The sequence below is a fragment of the Microcaecilia unicolor genome, chromosome 1 (genome assembly GCF_901765095.1).
Source record: "Microcaecilia unicolor chromosome 1, aMicUni1.1, whole genome shotgun sequence".
NCBI lineage: Eukaryota > Metazoa > Chordata > Amphibia > Gymnophiona > Siphonopidae > Microcaecilia > Microcaecilia unicolor.
In genome coordinates this window covers 123,832,666-123,848,933 of record NC_044031.1, presented here as the reverse complement: position 1 = coordinate 123,848,933, position 16,268 = coordinate 123,832,666, and the positions used below count along the sequence as shown (strand labels likewise).

The following is a 16,268-nucleotide window of genomic DNA, read 5'->3' as shown; positions in this document are numbered from 1 at the left end:
CACAACACATCTCTCACACTTGTCCAAGCTCTATTTTTTCACTTTTTGACATCTGCAGACTATCCATCACCTTTTTATCATGATTTCCATGCACTTATTCTTGCATTCTTTACTTCACGTCTTGACTATTGCAACATTATCTATTCTAGTCTACTTCATTCTGCTCTCAAAAAACTTCAAACATTACAGAACATGGCTATCAGATTACTCTGTCATGCTGGTCACTTTGATCATATGTCTCTCTTACTTAAACAACATCACTGGCTTTCTGTAGAATTTTGAATTACCTACAAAATCGCTCTGTTGACTTTCAACGCTTTTAGATTAGGTACACCAGACTATCTCTCATGAATTACTATTCCCTACTTACCAGCAAGAGACCTCCGTTCTTTAAACAACCATCATCTCATCCTCCCAGGTCCAAAACTTGCCTAGCTAGAAACAACCAGCCACCATGTCTTCTTTTTCCTGTCCCCTTGTATTTGGAACTCTTTTGCCTCTTTCTCTTTGTGGTGATCCATCCCTTAAAAACTTTAAGATAAACCTGAAAGCCTGGCTTTTCAGACAAGCTTTTGGAAATCAGGATTAGCCAGAAATTGCTGTCAGTTGGTTAGATGAATCAACCGTTGTTCTGGCTGTGTTCTTTATACTTTCCTTTGCATGAATGTGTTATACTTTTCTTTGTGTGAATGTATTTCTCCTCTGTTTTCTTCTGTGTGATAATATATCTTTTCTGCCAGTAATTGGAGTTCCTTTCCTTTTTCTTTGTTTTAGTTATGTGCACCACTCTGCTCTGCCCAGGCAGCTAGAGCGGTCTAGTAGATCTAATAAAGTATAAGCAGGGCTTATTTGAGGGGGTACTTTGGGGTACTGAGTACCAGCACCTTTTCCATTGTCCCCAAGTTTTAATGAACGATCTTAGGCTCCACACACCAATTCTGCCTTGTCATAAATTCTGTGACTGGTTGCAGGGGGCCTGGCTATTGTGGAGTGGGTCTCTCAGTGATCACCCCATTCCTGAAGGATGGCCTGGCATTTGAGTTCCAGCACCTTTTTCACTAGAAAAAACACACTGAGTCTAAGTATCTCTTCCCTATCCAGGTCCTGGAATATCTGGAGTTCGTTTCGACACGGTTTGGGGGATGGTTTTCCTTCCAGAAGACTGGACAGCAAAGCTATAGGCCCAGAAAGCAGGCTGTGCAAGCTGCTGACTTTCAAGGTTTGGGACCACCTACAGCTTTTGATTTGGTGCCTTAGGCATGATCATACATATGGCCTGTACAGTCAGCTTTCTTGTCTAGGTGGACCCTGGTTTGACACTTTGAGCACCTTTTGCCATGCTCTGCCAAGGCAAAAGCCAGTCTGAATTAATGGGACAGCCCTGTTTTCCTCCTTCAGAGGGTTTCACTAGACTCCCTGCAACGTGTGGAGGTTATCACCGATGCGAGTCTCCTTGGCTGGGGAGCACAATGCTTGGTCAGTGTGGCTCGGGGACCTGGTCTTGATTTATACTAAAATGACTTTGTACAAGTAAAAATCAACCCAAGAAGCATATATGACTTGACCCACACAAGGACCCCAACTAAAAAATATAGTATCAGTGGAGACACAGTTGTATATTTTAATGTAAAAATATTGACAAAATCCATCAAAAAATATCATTCCAGCATTACTACAATAACAATTGAAAGAGCACTTTTTTTAGCTGCTGGAAAAATGCATTTCCTGACTGCTGTTGCTGGTATTGAGCTTGGCACAGGACTCCATAATCCATACAAATGATAGCCAAGCAGCTGCTCAGCAATAGACAGGCCAGGGCTTTCCATTTTTTATTGGGTCAAAGAAGTCTGGGGGATTACAAGCAAAACAAGTAAAACACTATAGTTCTATTATTAGGTTTCAATTTACTCTTTTATTGTATTTATGCTTATTCTTGATTATTTTACTATTGTTATGCTGTTAACAAAATTTAAGTTTTATGTTAAACTATACCTGCTGTACACCACTTTGGATGAATCTCTTCATAAAGGCAGTTAATAAATCCCAATAAACAAATAAATAATATCAATAAGTGTTTTACCAGGTGCTAGCAATTGAGTTAAGTTGCTCTTGCAGAAATGGGAAGGACATTTTGACTGCATAAGCAACATAAGGACATTTGTCCCTGTAGCTGAGTTAAGTGTTGGCTGGGGCTGGTATTTAGGATATGGGAAATTTATATAGGTGGTTAGGCATAAGACAGCCTAGTGCTGGACCTGCCTACAGCTACACAGAAAATGAAGCAGAGTAGCCTTTTGTTCCTCTCTGGTAGGTGAACTGCATTTGTTTGTCTTCTGCGACCAATGGGAAGCATGAGACAACAAAGAAATCACCTAACAGTAAGAAATGCTTAAGAAGCAGAGATGAAGGTGCTAATTTTCTCTGGGCCTCACATTATGTAGAATCACAGTACTAAGTGTTCCTTTATTTATTTTATTCATTTATCTATTTCTATTTTGCCTTAATCCAGGCAAGGTACAATAAAAACACTCATAATAAAACAAAACAAAGCAGCAATCACATGAGCAATAGAAAATTCCATCTATTCCAAAACTATCAACTACCTCTAGGGGGTAGGTGCCATTTTGGAGGAGTGCCAACCCGGGCAGCAGCAGAGAGGGACACTGCAAATACTCTTTGAAAGATAACATGCAGTTCGTACAAAACCCCACGGAGATAGCTGCATATAATACATTTTTAACTGAACTGTGTGCCTTAAATAAGAAGTTTTTCAAATTTTGAGTATTGTGCTCATAGGCTTCCAAAGGACTACCACTGACCAAACAGTCAACTGTCCCCATAACTATAATCATTGCAAACCAACTTATTAACTTCATGCCGCCAATAAACATGCTAATTTGTATATTCAGAAAATCTTCAAAGAAAATTATTTATTTTAAAAATTTACTTCAATTCTTTGAAGGAGTAAACAAACATGTGGACAAAGGGGAACCGGTTGATATTGTGTATCTGGATTTTCAAAAGGCGTTTGACAAGGTACCTCATGAAAGGCTACAGAGGAAATTGGAGGGTCATGGGATAGGAGGAAATGTCCTATTGTGGATTAAAAACTGGTTGAAGGATAGGAAACAGAGAGTGGGGTTAAATGGTCAGTATTCACAATGGAGAAGGGTAGTTAGTGGGGTTCCTCAGGGGTCCGTGCTAGGACCGCTGCTTTTTAATATATTTATAAATGATTTAGAGATGGGAGTAACTAGCGAGGTAATTAAATTTGCTGATGACACAAAGTTATTCAAAGTTGTTAAATCGCGACAGGATTGTGAAAAATTACAAGAGGACCTTACGAGACTGGGAGACTGGGCGGCTAAATGGCAGATGACATTTAATGTGAGCAAGTGCAAGGTGATGCATGTGGGAAAAAAGAACCCGAATTATAGCTACGTCATGCAAGGTGCCACGTTAGGAGTTACGGACCAAGAAAGGGATCTGGGTGTCGTCATCGATAATACGCTGAAACCTTCTGCTCAGTGTGCTGCTGCGACTAGGAAAGCGAATAGAATGTTGGGTATTATTAGGAAAGGTATGGAAAACAGGTGTGAGGATGTTATAATGCCTTTGTATCGCTCCATGGTGCGACCGCACCTTGAGTATTGTGTTCAATTCTGGTCGCCGCATCTCAAGAAAGATATAGTAGAATTGGAAAAGGTGCAGCGAAGGGCGACTAAAATGATGGGACTAAAAGGGATGGGACGTCTTCCCTATGAAGAAAGATTAAGGAGGCTAGGGCTATTCAGTTTGGAGAAGAGACGGCTGAGGGGAGACATGATAGAGGTATATAAAATAATGAGTGGAGTGGAACAGGTGGATGTGAAGCATCTGTTCACGCTTTCCAAAAATACTAGGACTAGGGGGCATGCGATGAAACTACAGTGTAGTAAATTTAAAACAAATCGGAGAAAATTTTTCTTCACCCAACATATAATTAAACTCTGGAATTCGTTGCCGGAGAAAGTGGTGAAGGCGGTTAGCTTAGCAGAGTTTAAAAAGGGGTTGGATGGTTTCCTAAAGGAGAAGTCCATAAACCGCTACTAAATGGACTTGGGAAAAATCCACAATTCCAGGAATAACATGTATAGAATGTTTGTACGTTTGGGAAACTTATAAGTACATAAGTACATAAGTAGTGCCATACTGGGAAAGACCAAAGGTCCATCTAGCCCAGCATCCTGTCACCGACAGTGGCCAATCCAGGTCAAGGGCACCTGGCACGCTCCCCAAACGTAAAAACATTCCAGACAAGTTATACCTAAAAATGAGGAATTTTTCCAGTCCATTTAATAGCGGTCTATGGACTTGTCCTTTAGGAATCTATCTAACCCCTTTTTAAACTCCGTCAAGCTAACCGCCCGTACCACGTTCTCCGGCAATGAATTCCAGAGTCTAATTACACGTTGGGTGAAGAAATATTTTCTCCGATTCGTTTTAAATTTACCACACTGTAGCTTCAACTCATGCCCTCTAGTCCTAGTATTTTTGGATAGCGTGAACAGTCGCTTCACATCCACCCGATCCATTCCACTCATTATTTTATACACTTCTATCATATCTCCCCTCAGCCGTCTCTTCTCCAAGCTGAAAAGCCCTAGCCTTCTCAGCCTCTCTTCATAGGAAAGTCGTCCCATCCCCACTATCATTTTCGTCGCCCTTCGCTGTACCTTTTCCAATTCTACTATATCTTTTTTGAGATACGGAGACCAGTACTGAACACAATACTCCAGGTGCGGTCGCACCATGGAGCGATACAACGGCATTATAACATCCGCACACCTGGACTCCATACCCTTCCTAATAACACCCAACATTCTATTCGCTTTCCTAGCCGCAGCAGCACACTGAGCAGAAGGTTTCAGCGTATCATCGACGACGACACCCAGATCCCTTTCTTGATCCGTAACTCCTAACGCGGAACCTTGCAAGACGTAGCTATAATTCGGGTTCCTCTTACCCACATGCATCACTTTGCACTTGTCAACATTGAACTTCATCTGCCACTTGCACGCCCATTCTCCCAGTCTCGCAAGGTCCTCCTGTAATCGTTCACATTCCTCCTGCGACTTGACGACCCTGAATAATTTTGTGTCATCGGCGAATTTAATTACCTCACTAGTTATTCCCATCTCTAGGTCATTTATAAATACATTAAAAAGCAACGGACCCAGCACAGACCCCTGCGGGACCCCACTAACTACCCTCCTCCACTGAGAATACTGGCCACGCAATCCTACTCTCTGCTTCCTATCTTTCAACCAGTTCTTAATCCATAATAATACCCTACCTCCGATTCCATGACTCTGCAATTTCTTCAGGAGTCTTTCGTGCGGCACTTTGTCAAACGCCTTCTGAAAATCCAGATATACAATATCAACCGGCTCCCCATTGTCCACATGTTTGCTTACCCCCTCAAAAAAATGCATTAGATTGGTGAGGCAAGACTTCCCTTCACTAAATCCGTGCTGACTTTGTCTCATCAGTCCATGTTTTTGTATATGCTCTGCAATTTTATTCTTAATAATAGCCTCCACCATCTTGCCCGGCACCGACGTCAGACTCACCGGTCTATAATTTCCCGGATCTCCTCTGGAACCTTTCTTAAAAATCGGAGTAACATTGGCTACCCTCCAGTCTTCCGGTATTATACTCGATTTTAGGGACAGATTGCATATTTCTAACAGTAGCTCCGCAAGTTCATTTTTTAGTTCTATTAATACTCTGGGATGAATACCATCAGGTCCCGGTGATTTACTACTCTTCAGCTTGCTGAATTGACCCATTACATCCTCCAAGGTTACAGAGAATTTGTTTAGTTTCTCCGACTCCCCCGCTTCAAATATTCTTTCCGGCACCGGTGTCCCCCCCAAATCCTCCTCGGTGAAGACCGAAGCAAAGAATTCATTTAATTTCTCCGCTACGGCTTTGTCCTCCTTGATCGCCCCTTTAACACCATTTTCGTCCAGCGGCCCAACCGACTCTTTGGCCGGTTTCCTGCTTTTAATGTATCTAAAAAAGTTTTTACTATGTATTTTTGCTTCCAACGCTAATTTCTTCTCAAAGTCCTTTTTTGCCCTCCTTATCTCCGCTTTGCATTTGGCTTGGCATTCCTTATGATCTATCCTGTTACTTTCAGTTGGTTCTCTTCTCCACTTTCTGAAGGATTGTTTTTTGGCTCTAATGATTTCCTTTATCTTACTGTTTAGCCACGCCGGCTGACGTTTAGTCTTTTTTCCCTTTTTTCTAATACGTGGAATATATTTGTCCTGAACCTCCAGGATGGTGTTTTTAAACAGCATCCACGCCTGATGCAAGTTTTTTTACTCTGCGAGCTGCTCCTTTCAGTCTTTTTTTCACCATTTTTCTCATTTTGTCGTAATCACCTTTTCTATAGTTAAACGCTAGCGTACTTGATTTCCTAGTTTCACTTCCTTCAATGCCAATATCAAAACCGATCATATTATGATCACTGTTATCAAGCGGCCCTCGTATCGTTACCCCCTGCACTAGATCATGAGCACCACTAAGGACTAAGTCTAGTATTTTTCCTTCTCTTGTCGGCTCCTGAACTAGCTGTTCCATGAAGCTGTCCTTGATTTCATCAAGAAATCTTATGTCCCTTGCGTGTACAGATGTTACATTAACCCAGTCTATATGCGGGTAATTGAAATCCCCCATTATTATTGTGTTGCCCAGTTTGTTTGCGTCCCTGATTTCCTTTAACATTTCCGCATCCGTCTGTTCGTCCTGGCCAGGCGGACGGTAGTACACTCCTATCACTATCCTTTTCCCCTTTGCACATGGAATTTCAATCCACAGTGATTCCAAGGAGTGTTTTGCTTCCTGCAGAATTTTCAATCTATTTGATTCAAGGCTCTCGTTAATATACAATGCTACCCCTCCACCAATCCGATTCACCCTATCACTACGATATAATTTGTACCCCGGTATGACAGTGTCCCACTGGTTATCCTCCTTCCACCAGGTCTCAGAGATGCCTATTATATCTAATTTTTCATTTAGTGCAATATATTCTAACTCCCCCATCTTATTTCTTAGGCTCCTGGCATTCGCATATAGACATTTCAAACTATGTTTGTTGTTCCTAAGTACATCATGCTTAGTACTTGACAGTATTAATTGGCAATCTTTTGTCTGATTTTTATTGTTATTTAAAGATACCCGATCTACTACAATCTCTTTTGCAACCTCACTATCAGGATACTCTATCTTCCCTGTTATGGTGATATCTTTGAAAGATACCTTATCCCGAACCATGCTCTTTTGAGCGACTGTCGGCCTTCCCCCCATTTCTAGTTTAAAAGCTGCTCTATCTCCTTCTTAAACGCCGATGCCAGCAGCCTGGTCCCACTCTGGTTAAGATGGAGCCCATCCTTTCGGAATAGGCTCCCCCTTCCCCAGAATGTTGCCCAGTTCCTAACAAATCTAAAGCCCTCCTCCCTGCACCATCGTCTCATCCACGCATTGAGACTCTGGAGCTCTGCCTGTCTCTTGGGCCCTGCGCGTGGCACAGGTAGCATTTCAGAAAATGCTACCCTGGAGGATCTGGATTTCAGCTTTCTACCTAAGAGCCTAAATTTTGCTTCCAGAACCTCTCTCCCACATTTTCCTATGTCAACTTGCCAGGTGCCCTTGGCCTGGATTGGCCGCTGTCGTGGACAGGATGCTGGGCTCGATGGACTCTTGGTCTTTTCCCAGTATGGCATTACTTATGTACTTATGTTCCTGGATCCTGACATGGACCATGTTTTGCTACTTGCTTTCTCAAGGAACCCAATCAAAGAGTCTTTAAAATTGTCTCTGTGCCATCCCCTGAAATAAAAAAACTTAAATAACAGGAATATTTATACTTTCTATACAACCAAAATATATGACTACTGTTTATGTGGACTAGAGAGAAGAAGGAATACCTCACGGAACTCTCTTAACTGATGAAAGATGCCAGAGTGAGCTCAAAACGAGCTCACCCTGATTTTAAACCCCAGGGAGAGAACATGACCTGTGTGCAGTGCCATTGCAACCAAGGAACAATGTTACAGAAATGCCCAACATTTTACTTCTCAATTGAGTCCATCCGGCTCCATTGTGCTTCGTGTGTAAATCCATTTTTGTTTGCGTCTTCAATGAGGGAATGCCACATGTCTTCCTCTTGGAAAATTCGGAGCTTCCAAAACCACAAATCTGAGATCTTCTATTTTGAAATCCAGTCTAGAACTAAAGGGGTTTCACCAACCTCATGTCGTAATCTTACTTAAATGTTCAGTAATGTGGGCCCGAATTGATCTGGTTGTATAGTCAATGTACATTTTGAGCACGGACATAAAATCATATACATCACTCCCACTGTGGAGCAGTTCGTATTAAACTGCAGCTGAAACTTCTTATGCCATCAGGACGTTAGATTGCCTGACTGTTTAAAGCATATTTGTATACATTGCATTTACTGCAGCTAGAATGACCTCCTTCAAGTCCTTTGATGTTAGACTGTTACATAGAAAAGTAAGAACACGTATGCCTATATTTCAAATTTTAACCTCGAGCAAAAGCAAATTGAGGGCTGTCTTGAAATGCAGTGTGAAGTTGTAAAACGTGCCAGTAATGGATGGACCGTGCAGATCTTTTTCTGCCGTCATCTACTACGATTATATGTTTGATTTTAAACGCATTATCTGAATACGAAAGACACAAACTAGCTTATGGTCAGGCTCTTTATGATAGGATTGTAACTGCAGCTTTTTACTAGCATATAATGCCCGCTTGTAAGCCTTCCTGACAACTTTTGAAGGAAATCACCTATCAGTAAAGCGAGATGTCATTATTTCAGCTTTTTGCTTGAAATCCTCTGTGTTAGTATATGAGCATCATAACCTTAAAAGTTGCCCCACAGGTAAATGATCTCTTAAATGTCTTGGATGGAAACTTGAATAGTGTAATATAATATGGATGGAAACTTGAATAGTGTAATATAGTATTGCGACCAGTATCTTTTCGGTATAAAGAAGTAACAAACCTAGGGGCCCTTTTATGAAAGGGTTGCTGGGTGGCAACCCGGAATTACTACCGGCCCAACATGACCACCGGCGGTACTTCTGACTCAAGTGTGCACCATTTCTGGCTAGCTGGAAAATAATTTTGTAACACGGCACTAACCCAGCAGTAATCAGGCAGCGATTACTGCCAGCTTACTGCAGGAGCCCTTACCGCCACCTCAGTGGTGTATGGCCATGCAGTAAGAGTAAAAGGGGAATGCGCTTGGCAAGTTGTGCACGTAAATTCTAATTATTTCCAAATAGTGCTCATTATTGCTTATTAAGAGCTGTTATCAAGGTTGATTGGCTTGTTAAGCCTATTATGTTGCATTCATTGTTATATAATATGCTTGGATTTCTGCTCAGATCTCTAGGCGCTCTATATAGAATCCAGGGATATATGTGTAAAATGTTTATCATATAGTACTAGCATTTACATGTGTATGAGTGCTTACACACATAAATGTTAGCATGCTGCCTAAGTGCTATTCTGCAAATGCCCACTTAGCTTACATAACAGGTATTTGTGCAGGGGCAGAGCATGTGTCATGTTTTCTGGCTGTTCTGAGCTGGGCACTGGTGGCCATCTTGGATTCAGGTTTATTCCAGGGTTTGGCGGCCATCTTGGAGAGGGCTGTTAGGCCAGGGCAGCCATCTTGGAGGTGGCAGCTGCAGGAAGGAAGCCCTTATTTGGTCGCAGGGTGTTCCTGATGGGGGCTACCATCTTGTTTTCAGCTGTGCCTGGTTGAGCCTGATTCCTTCCTATTTACAACTCTGCCCTCAGTCTATCAGTGCTTCGGCTTCTACTCGGTTCGCTGACTAGTAGCAGTGCTTTGGATCTACTTCTGACGGATACCTGGTTCTGACCTTTGCCTGTTCCTGGACCTGCTTCTGACCGCTGCCTGGTACTGACCACTGCCTGTTCCTGGACCTTCTAGTGACCACTGCCTGGTGTTGACCTGTTGCCTAGCCCTGGTTTGCTGTGACCTGCTGCTTGGTCTAACCCTGTGGACTTTGTGCTGGACTTTGTTCTCTCTGTTGCTGGCTGCCCGAACTCAGGGGCTCAACTCCTGGGGAACGGCGGGAGGCACAGAGAGGACTCAGGGTTTTGGCCGACAGCCCGGTGAGGGTTTCCTTCATCGTGTTCAAGGGCTCACCTCTCCATGGAGATACATTACAGCATGGGCAAGACATAGGCAGAGTTCCCACTTACATGTGTCCCTGCTGCCTTTAGGTTCTCGTACTTATGGTTAAATGTTAAGTGCGTCGATGCCAGGTTACACTAGTACGTTATAACGGAACCTAGACAATTAGGTTACAGCAGCGTTTTTCAACTGGTGTGATGCAGCAGGTCCACAAGTGTGCCGCAGGAGTTGAGGATCAAAGTTTTCTTCTCTCTAGTGGTAGACAGCTGCAAGCAATGATTCATAGAGCCTGCTCACACCACCCACGAAGCCTTCTCTCTGATGTAACTTCCTGCTTCCTTATAGGCGGAAAGCATCAGAGACAAAGCTCTGGGGTTGCCATGTGCAGGCTGTATGAATTGCTGTTACCAACCGCTAGAGATTATAAAACTTTTAAAAGGTGGTTGAGTTGAGGACGTGTCAAGATGGCGGATTGACTGGAGGACGCCTCTCTAGCTCCTGAACTTTTCCTTGGTATAACTGTTTTTCTTCAAAATATTTTTTTTTCGCAAATTAAAATGCCCCATACCAAAAGGAAAGGAGCGGTGAGGAGCTTACCGACAGTAGCTCTGGAAACAGCTCTGTTTCAGACGACGCTCGATGGGTTCACCACCAGCACACCACGGTTGTCCGGCTTGAGTGGAATTCCCGCGTTGGGAGACGTAGGTGGAATGCCGCTTCCACTTGGAAATACAACAACTTTATCATCGCTGGAGTTGAATCCTCCGCCTTGCCCAGCAGCTTTCAGACATGGGTTAGATGACCCAGAAGCGCCTGAAGTTGGCGCGAAGGGAGATCTTCCTGCCGGAGCCCAGACTGGAATGCTGGGGGGAAAAGTTAACATCGAGCAACAAGCTCCCGAGGCAATAACCTTAGAAGCTATCTAGACTGCGTTACAAACACTTACGTCTACAGTTGCTCCAGTTGTAAGTAAACTAGACTTATTAACCTCTGTTGTTGAGACCTTCAAGAAAGACTCAGAAAAAGCGAATATAGCTACCCAGACGGAAATCTCCAATCTAAAAACTAAAACTGATATGCTTATAAAAGATAGAGAGATGATACATCGCAAGATTGAACAGTTTGAAAACTACAATAGGCGTTTGAACTTACGCCTCTTGAATTTTCCAAGATCAGTAGAGTTAAATACAAGTGCAATGTTCAAAAAATACTTAATTGAGGTCCTTCAATATTCTCCAGATTTAATTCCTCCTCTTAATGAAGTTTATTATCTTCCTGAGTCAAAACGTGGAGAAAAATTGAAAGAAAATGAAGAACTACAGAATCTAACTGACTTTCTTGAACAATCCAACATAACAGTTGTGGAAAGAAAAAATCTATTAATTTCGATGGTGTTTGAACAAGATTTAAATTCTTTATTGAAAATATTCTTTAGGAATTCTACAAAAATGTTTCTTGGGGATAGAATTTGGATCTACCCTGATGTGGTGAAAACCACTCAGGATAGACGTAAAGCTTTTTTACTGCTTAGAGAAGAGACACAAATTTTGGGCGCTAGATTTCTTCTATCATACCCTTGTAAATGTCTTGTAAATTACTTAGATAAAAAATATGTGTTCTTCGAACCTGAGCAATTGAAAGAATTTTTGAAAATTAAAAAAGTTACTGGATAGTTTTCTGAGTATTAAGAAAATCTAGATCCATGGTTTATACATGGGAATCTCCAGGCCTCTTTGTTCTTATTTGTTTTTTTTTTCTTTCTGTATATAAAAAACCACCAAAATTTCTTAACGTCCTGGACAGTTTCTTTGATTAGGTGGTCTAAGAAAGAGATATATATTTCTTTGTGTATTTCTTTAAACATGTTTACTCTGATTTTCTGTAACAAGATGTAAATGCTTGTATTTAAATGTGAAATTCAAATAAATAAATATTTTAAAAAACTTTAAAAAGGTATATGGGGTGGGGGGGGGGGGTCAAGAGACCGGGGTAGATGCCTGGTCGTCGGCTGGAGAAGGGACAGAAGGTAAATGCTGGACTGTTTGTGTAGGTGGGGGGGGGAAGAGAAGGTAAATGCTGGACTATTTGTGTAGGTGGGGGGGGGGAGAGAAGGTAAATGCTGGACTATTTGGGAGGGTTAGGGGGGAAGAGAAGGTAAATGCTGGAATGTTTGAAAGAGCGGGGGGTAGAGATTGCAAATACTGGACTGTTTGTAAGAGCGGGGGGTAGAGACAGTAAATGCTGGACTGTTTGTAAGAGTGGGAGGGACAGAAGGTAAATGCTGGACTGTTTGTAAGAGTGGGAGGGACAGAAGGTGAATGCTGGACTGTTTGTGTGGGGGAGGAAGAGAAGGTAAATGCTGGAATGTTTGTATGAGCGGGGGGTAGAGACGGTAAATGCTGGACTGTTTGTAAGAGCGGGGGGTAGAGACGGTAAATGCTGGACTGTTTGTAAGAGTGGGGGGAGAGAAGGTAAATTCTGGACTGTTTGTAAGAGTGGGGGTAGAGAAGGTAAATGCTGGACTGTTTGTGTGGGGGGGGGGGAGAGAAGGTAAATGCTGGAATGTTTGTAAGAGTGGGGGGGGGGGGGAGAAGGTAAATGCTGGACTGTTTGTAAGAGCGGGGGGTAGAGACGGTAAATGCTGGAATGTTTGTAAGAGCGGGGGGTAGAGACGGTAAATGCTGGACTGTTTGTAAGAGTGGGGGGAAAGAGAAGGGTAAATGCTGGACCAGTAGGCTCAGGCAGACTTCGATATGTGACATAGAGGCAACCGCCCTCACAAGTGTTATCCCTACAGAATTCTTTTGCTCCATTATAGCATGGTGATGATCCTGAAAATAGAACTGATGCAGAAGAGAAAGAAATGAAGTTGGAACAAAAGGATATGAAGGTACCCAAAGAGAAAAGACAACCCCAAATCACAAATGTTGAAGCACATACCAGGAAATGTACATGGAAAGCGATGGCCACAAATGCTCACAGTCTAAGCAATAAAGTTCATGACCTTCGAGCCCTGATGTTGGAGGCAGACTTAGACATTGTTGCAATCACAGAGACGTGGCTAAATGGTTCCCATGAATGGGATGCAAATATACCAGGCTATAATCTATTTAGGAAGGATAGAGAGAGTCGTAAAGGTGGAGGAGTAGCTCTATATGTGAGAAATGATATCACGGCGACCGAAATGACAGGGACCTGGGGAAAGGAAGAAGCGATATGGATCACCTTAAAAAGAGAGGATAGAACCTCTGTACACGTGGGTGTTGTCTACAGACCTCCGAAACAATTGAAGGAACTACCGTATTTTTCGGACTATAAGACGCACCGGACCATAAGACGCACCTAGGTTTTAGAGGAGGGAAATAGGAAAAAAAAATTTTCCTTTTTCCCTCCTCTAAAACCTAGGTGCTCCGGTGTGTCTTGTCCGAATCCCTCCCTCCGAGTTCGGGATCGCCCTCCCCCCGGCCCTGTCACCACTTCTCCCTACTCACGTCACGCGATCTTCCCTGGTGGTCTAGTGACGTCAGGGCAGGAAAGAGCCCCCTCTTTCCTGCCCAGCGCGCTGCTCTCCGTCCTCCTGTATGCTGCCTGACGGTCTCGGCGAGATTCAAAATGGCCGCCAAGAATTGAAGTCTCTGCAGCCATTTTGAATCTCGCCGAGACCGTCAGGCTGCATACAGGAGGATGGAGAACAGCGCGTTGGGCAGGAAAGAGGGGGCTCTTTCCTGCCCCGACGTCACTAGACCACCAGGGAAGATCGCGTGACGTGAGTAGGGAGAAGTGGTGAAAGGGCCGGGGGGAGGGCGATTCCGAACTCGGAGGGAGGGAGGGCGGGCGGGCGATCCCGAACTCGGAGGGAGGGAGGGAAATCTCTACCTTCGGACTATAAGACGCACCCCCAGTGATGTGCTGGAGCAGGCTCTCACGGGCTCGCGAGAGCCATTTGTTAAATTTTGAAGAATTTTGGGAGACGGTTGTTAAAGTAGGCCCTCCATGGCTACTTTAACCACTGGCTCCCAAAATGTGGGCTCGGGCCCCCACCTCAATTCTCTTTTACTTTGCTGGTGGGGATGCTGAGCTTCGCCAGCCAAGTGAATAGACTACTGCTGCTCCCCGCTCCTGATTTCCAGCTCTGAGCAGCAGGCTGGGACTTCTCCTGCATGTGCAAGAAGTCCCAGCTTGCTGCTCAGAGCCAGAAACAAGCAGTGGGGTGTGGTGGCAGGCCATAGCACGCCTATATGAGGTGGATAGAGAGGGGCATGCGTTGTCCCCCAGTCCACCCATGCCCCCCCCCCCAAATTGCAGGGCTGGCTATGCCCAGAGAGAGAGAGAGAGCCCGTTGTTAAAAATTTACCAGCACACCCCTGCGCTCCCCCCATTTTCCTCCCAAATTTGGGGGGGGAAAAAGTGCGTCTTATAGTCTGAAAAATACGGTAAATAAAGACCTGATCGCAGACATTCAAAAGTTGGGAAACGAGAACATGTATACTCTGGAGGAAAGGAGAAACAGGGGTGATATGATACAGACATTCAAATATTTGAAAGGTATTAATCCGCAAACGAACCTTTTCCGGAGATGGGAAGGTGGTAGAACGAGAGGACATGAAATGAGATTGAAGGAGGGGCAGACTCAAGAAAAAATGTCAGGAAGTATTTTTTCACGGAGAGAGTAGTGGATGCTTGGAATGCCCTCCCGCGGGAGGTGGTGGAAATGAAAACAGTAACGGAATTCAAACATGCGTGCGATAAGCATAAAGGAATCCTGTGCCGAAGGAATGGTTCCTCAGGAGCTTAGTCAAGATCGGGAGGCGGGGCTGGTGGTTGGGAGGCGGGGATAGTGCTGGGCAGACTTATACGGTCTGTGCCAGAGCCGGTGGTGGGCAGCAGGACTGGTGGTTGGGAGGCAGGGATAGTGCTGGACAGACTTGTACGGTCTGTGCCAGAGCCGGTGGTTGGGAGGAGGGGCTGGTGGTTGGGAGGCGGGGATAGTGCTGGGCAGACTTATACGGTCTGTGCCCTGAAGAGCACAGGTACAAATCAAAGTAGGGTATACACAAAAAGCAGCAAATATGAGTTATCTTGTTGGGCAGACTGGATGGACCGTGCAGGTCTTTTTCTGCCGTCATCTACTATGTTACTATGATAGAGGTGCTGTTGCTGGAAGATTTCAATCTGCCAGATGTAGATTGGAAGGTTCCGTCTGCGGAATCGGAAAGAAGTAGAGAGATCGTGGATGCTTTCCAAAGCGGTTTGCTCAGACAAATGGTGACAGAACCCACGAGGGAGGGAGCGACGCTGGATCTGGTGCTCACAAAAGGGGATAGCGTGTCAAATATCTGAGTGGGTGCCCACCTGGGCAGCAGCGACCATCAAACGGTTTGGTTTGATATTACAGCTAAAGTGGAGAGCAGCCACTCAAAACTCAAAGTTCTGGATTTCAAGCGTGCTGACTTTAGTGAAATGGGGGAATACCTGAGGAAGGAGATGATGGGCTGGGAGAAAATACGAGAAGTGGAAGGACAGTGGTCCAGGCTGAAAGAAGCTATAAATAGGGCCACGAACCTTTGTGTAAGGAAAGTAAATAAAAGCAAGAGAAAAAGGAAACCAATATGGTTCTCCAAGCAAGTGGTTGAGAAAATAAAGGCTAAAGAGTTGGTGTTCCAGAAATACAAAAAAACTCAAGAAAAGGAACACGAAGAGGAATACCGGATGAAACTGAAAGAAGCCAAGAGAGAGATACGTCTGGCGAAAGCGCAAGTGGAAGAACAAATGGCTAGAAATGTAAGAAGGGGTGACAAAAATTTTTTCAGGTATATTAGTGAAAGGAGAATGACTAAAAAGGGAATTTTGAGACTAAAAGATACTGCAAACCGCTATGTGGATAATGATGAAGAAAAAGCAAATTTGCTAAATAGAAAATCCTGGAGAAGGACCGCGATGGACTGCAAAAAGTACAAATGAGATTGAAGTGGATAGAGCACCGTTCACGGAAGAGAGTGTGTATGAACAGCTTGAAAAGCTAAAG

General features: G+C 43.8%; 1 protein-coding gene across 2 annotated transcripts in view; it reads left to right on the top strand.

Annotated features, from left to right (window-relative positions):
• Positions 1-16,268, top strand: part of FAM171A1 (family with sequence similarity 171 member A1) — a 335,845-nt gene that overhangs the window by 174,017 nt on the left and 145,560 nt on the right. Inside the window, exon 3 of one of the 2 annotated variants that reach the window (XM_030199965.1) lies at positions 1,102-1,219. The exons of the other annotated variant lie outside the window; for it this stretch is intronic. Within the exon in view, the coding sequence (XP_030055825.1) occupies positions 1,102-1,219 (118 nt within the window). The remainder of the gene's footprint in view (positions 1-1,101; positions 1,220-16,268) is intronic. 2 annotated transcript variants of the gene reach the window in all.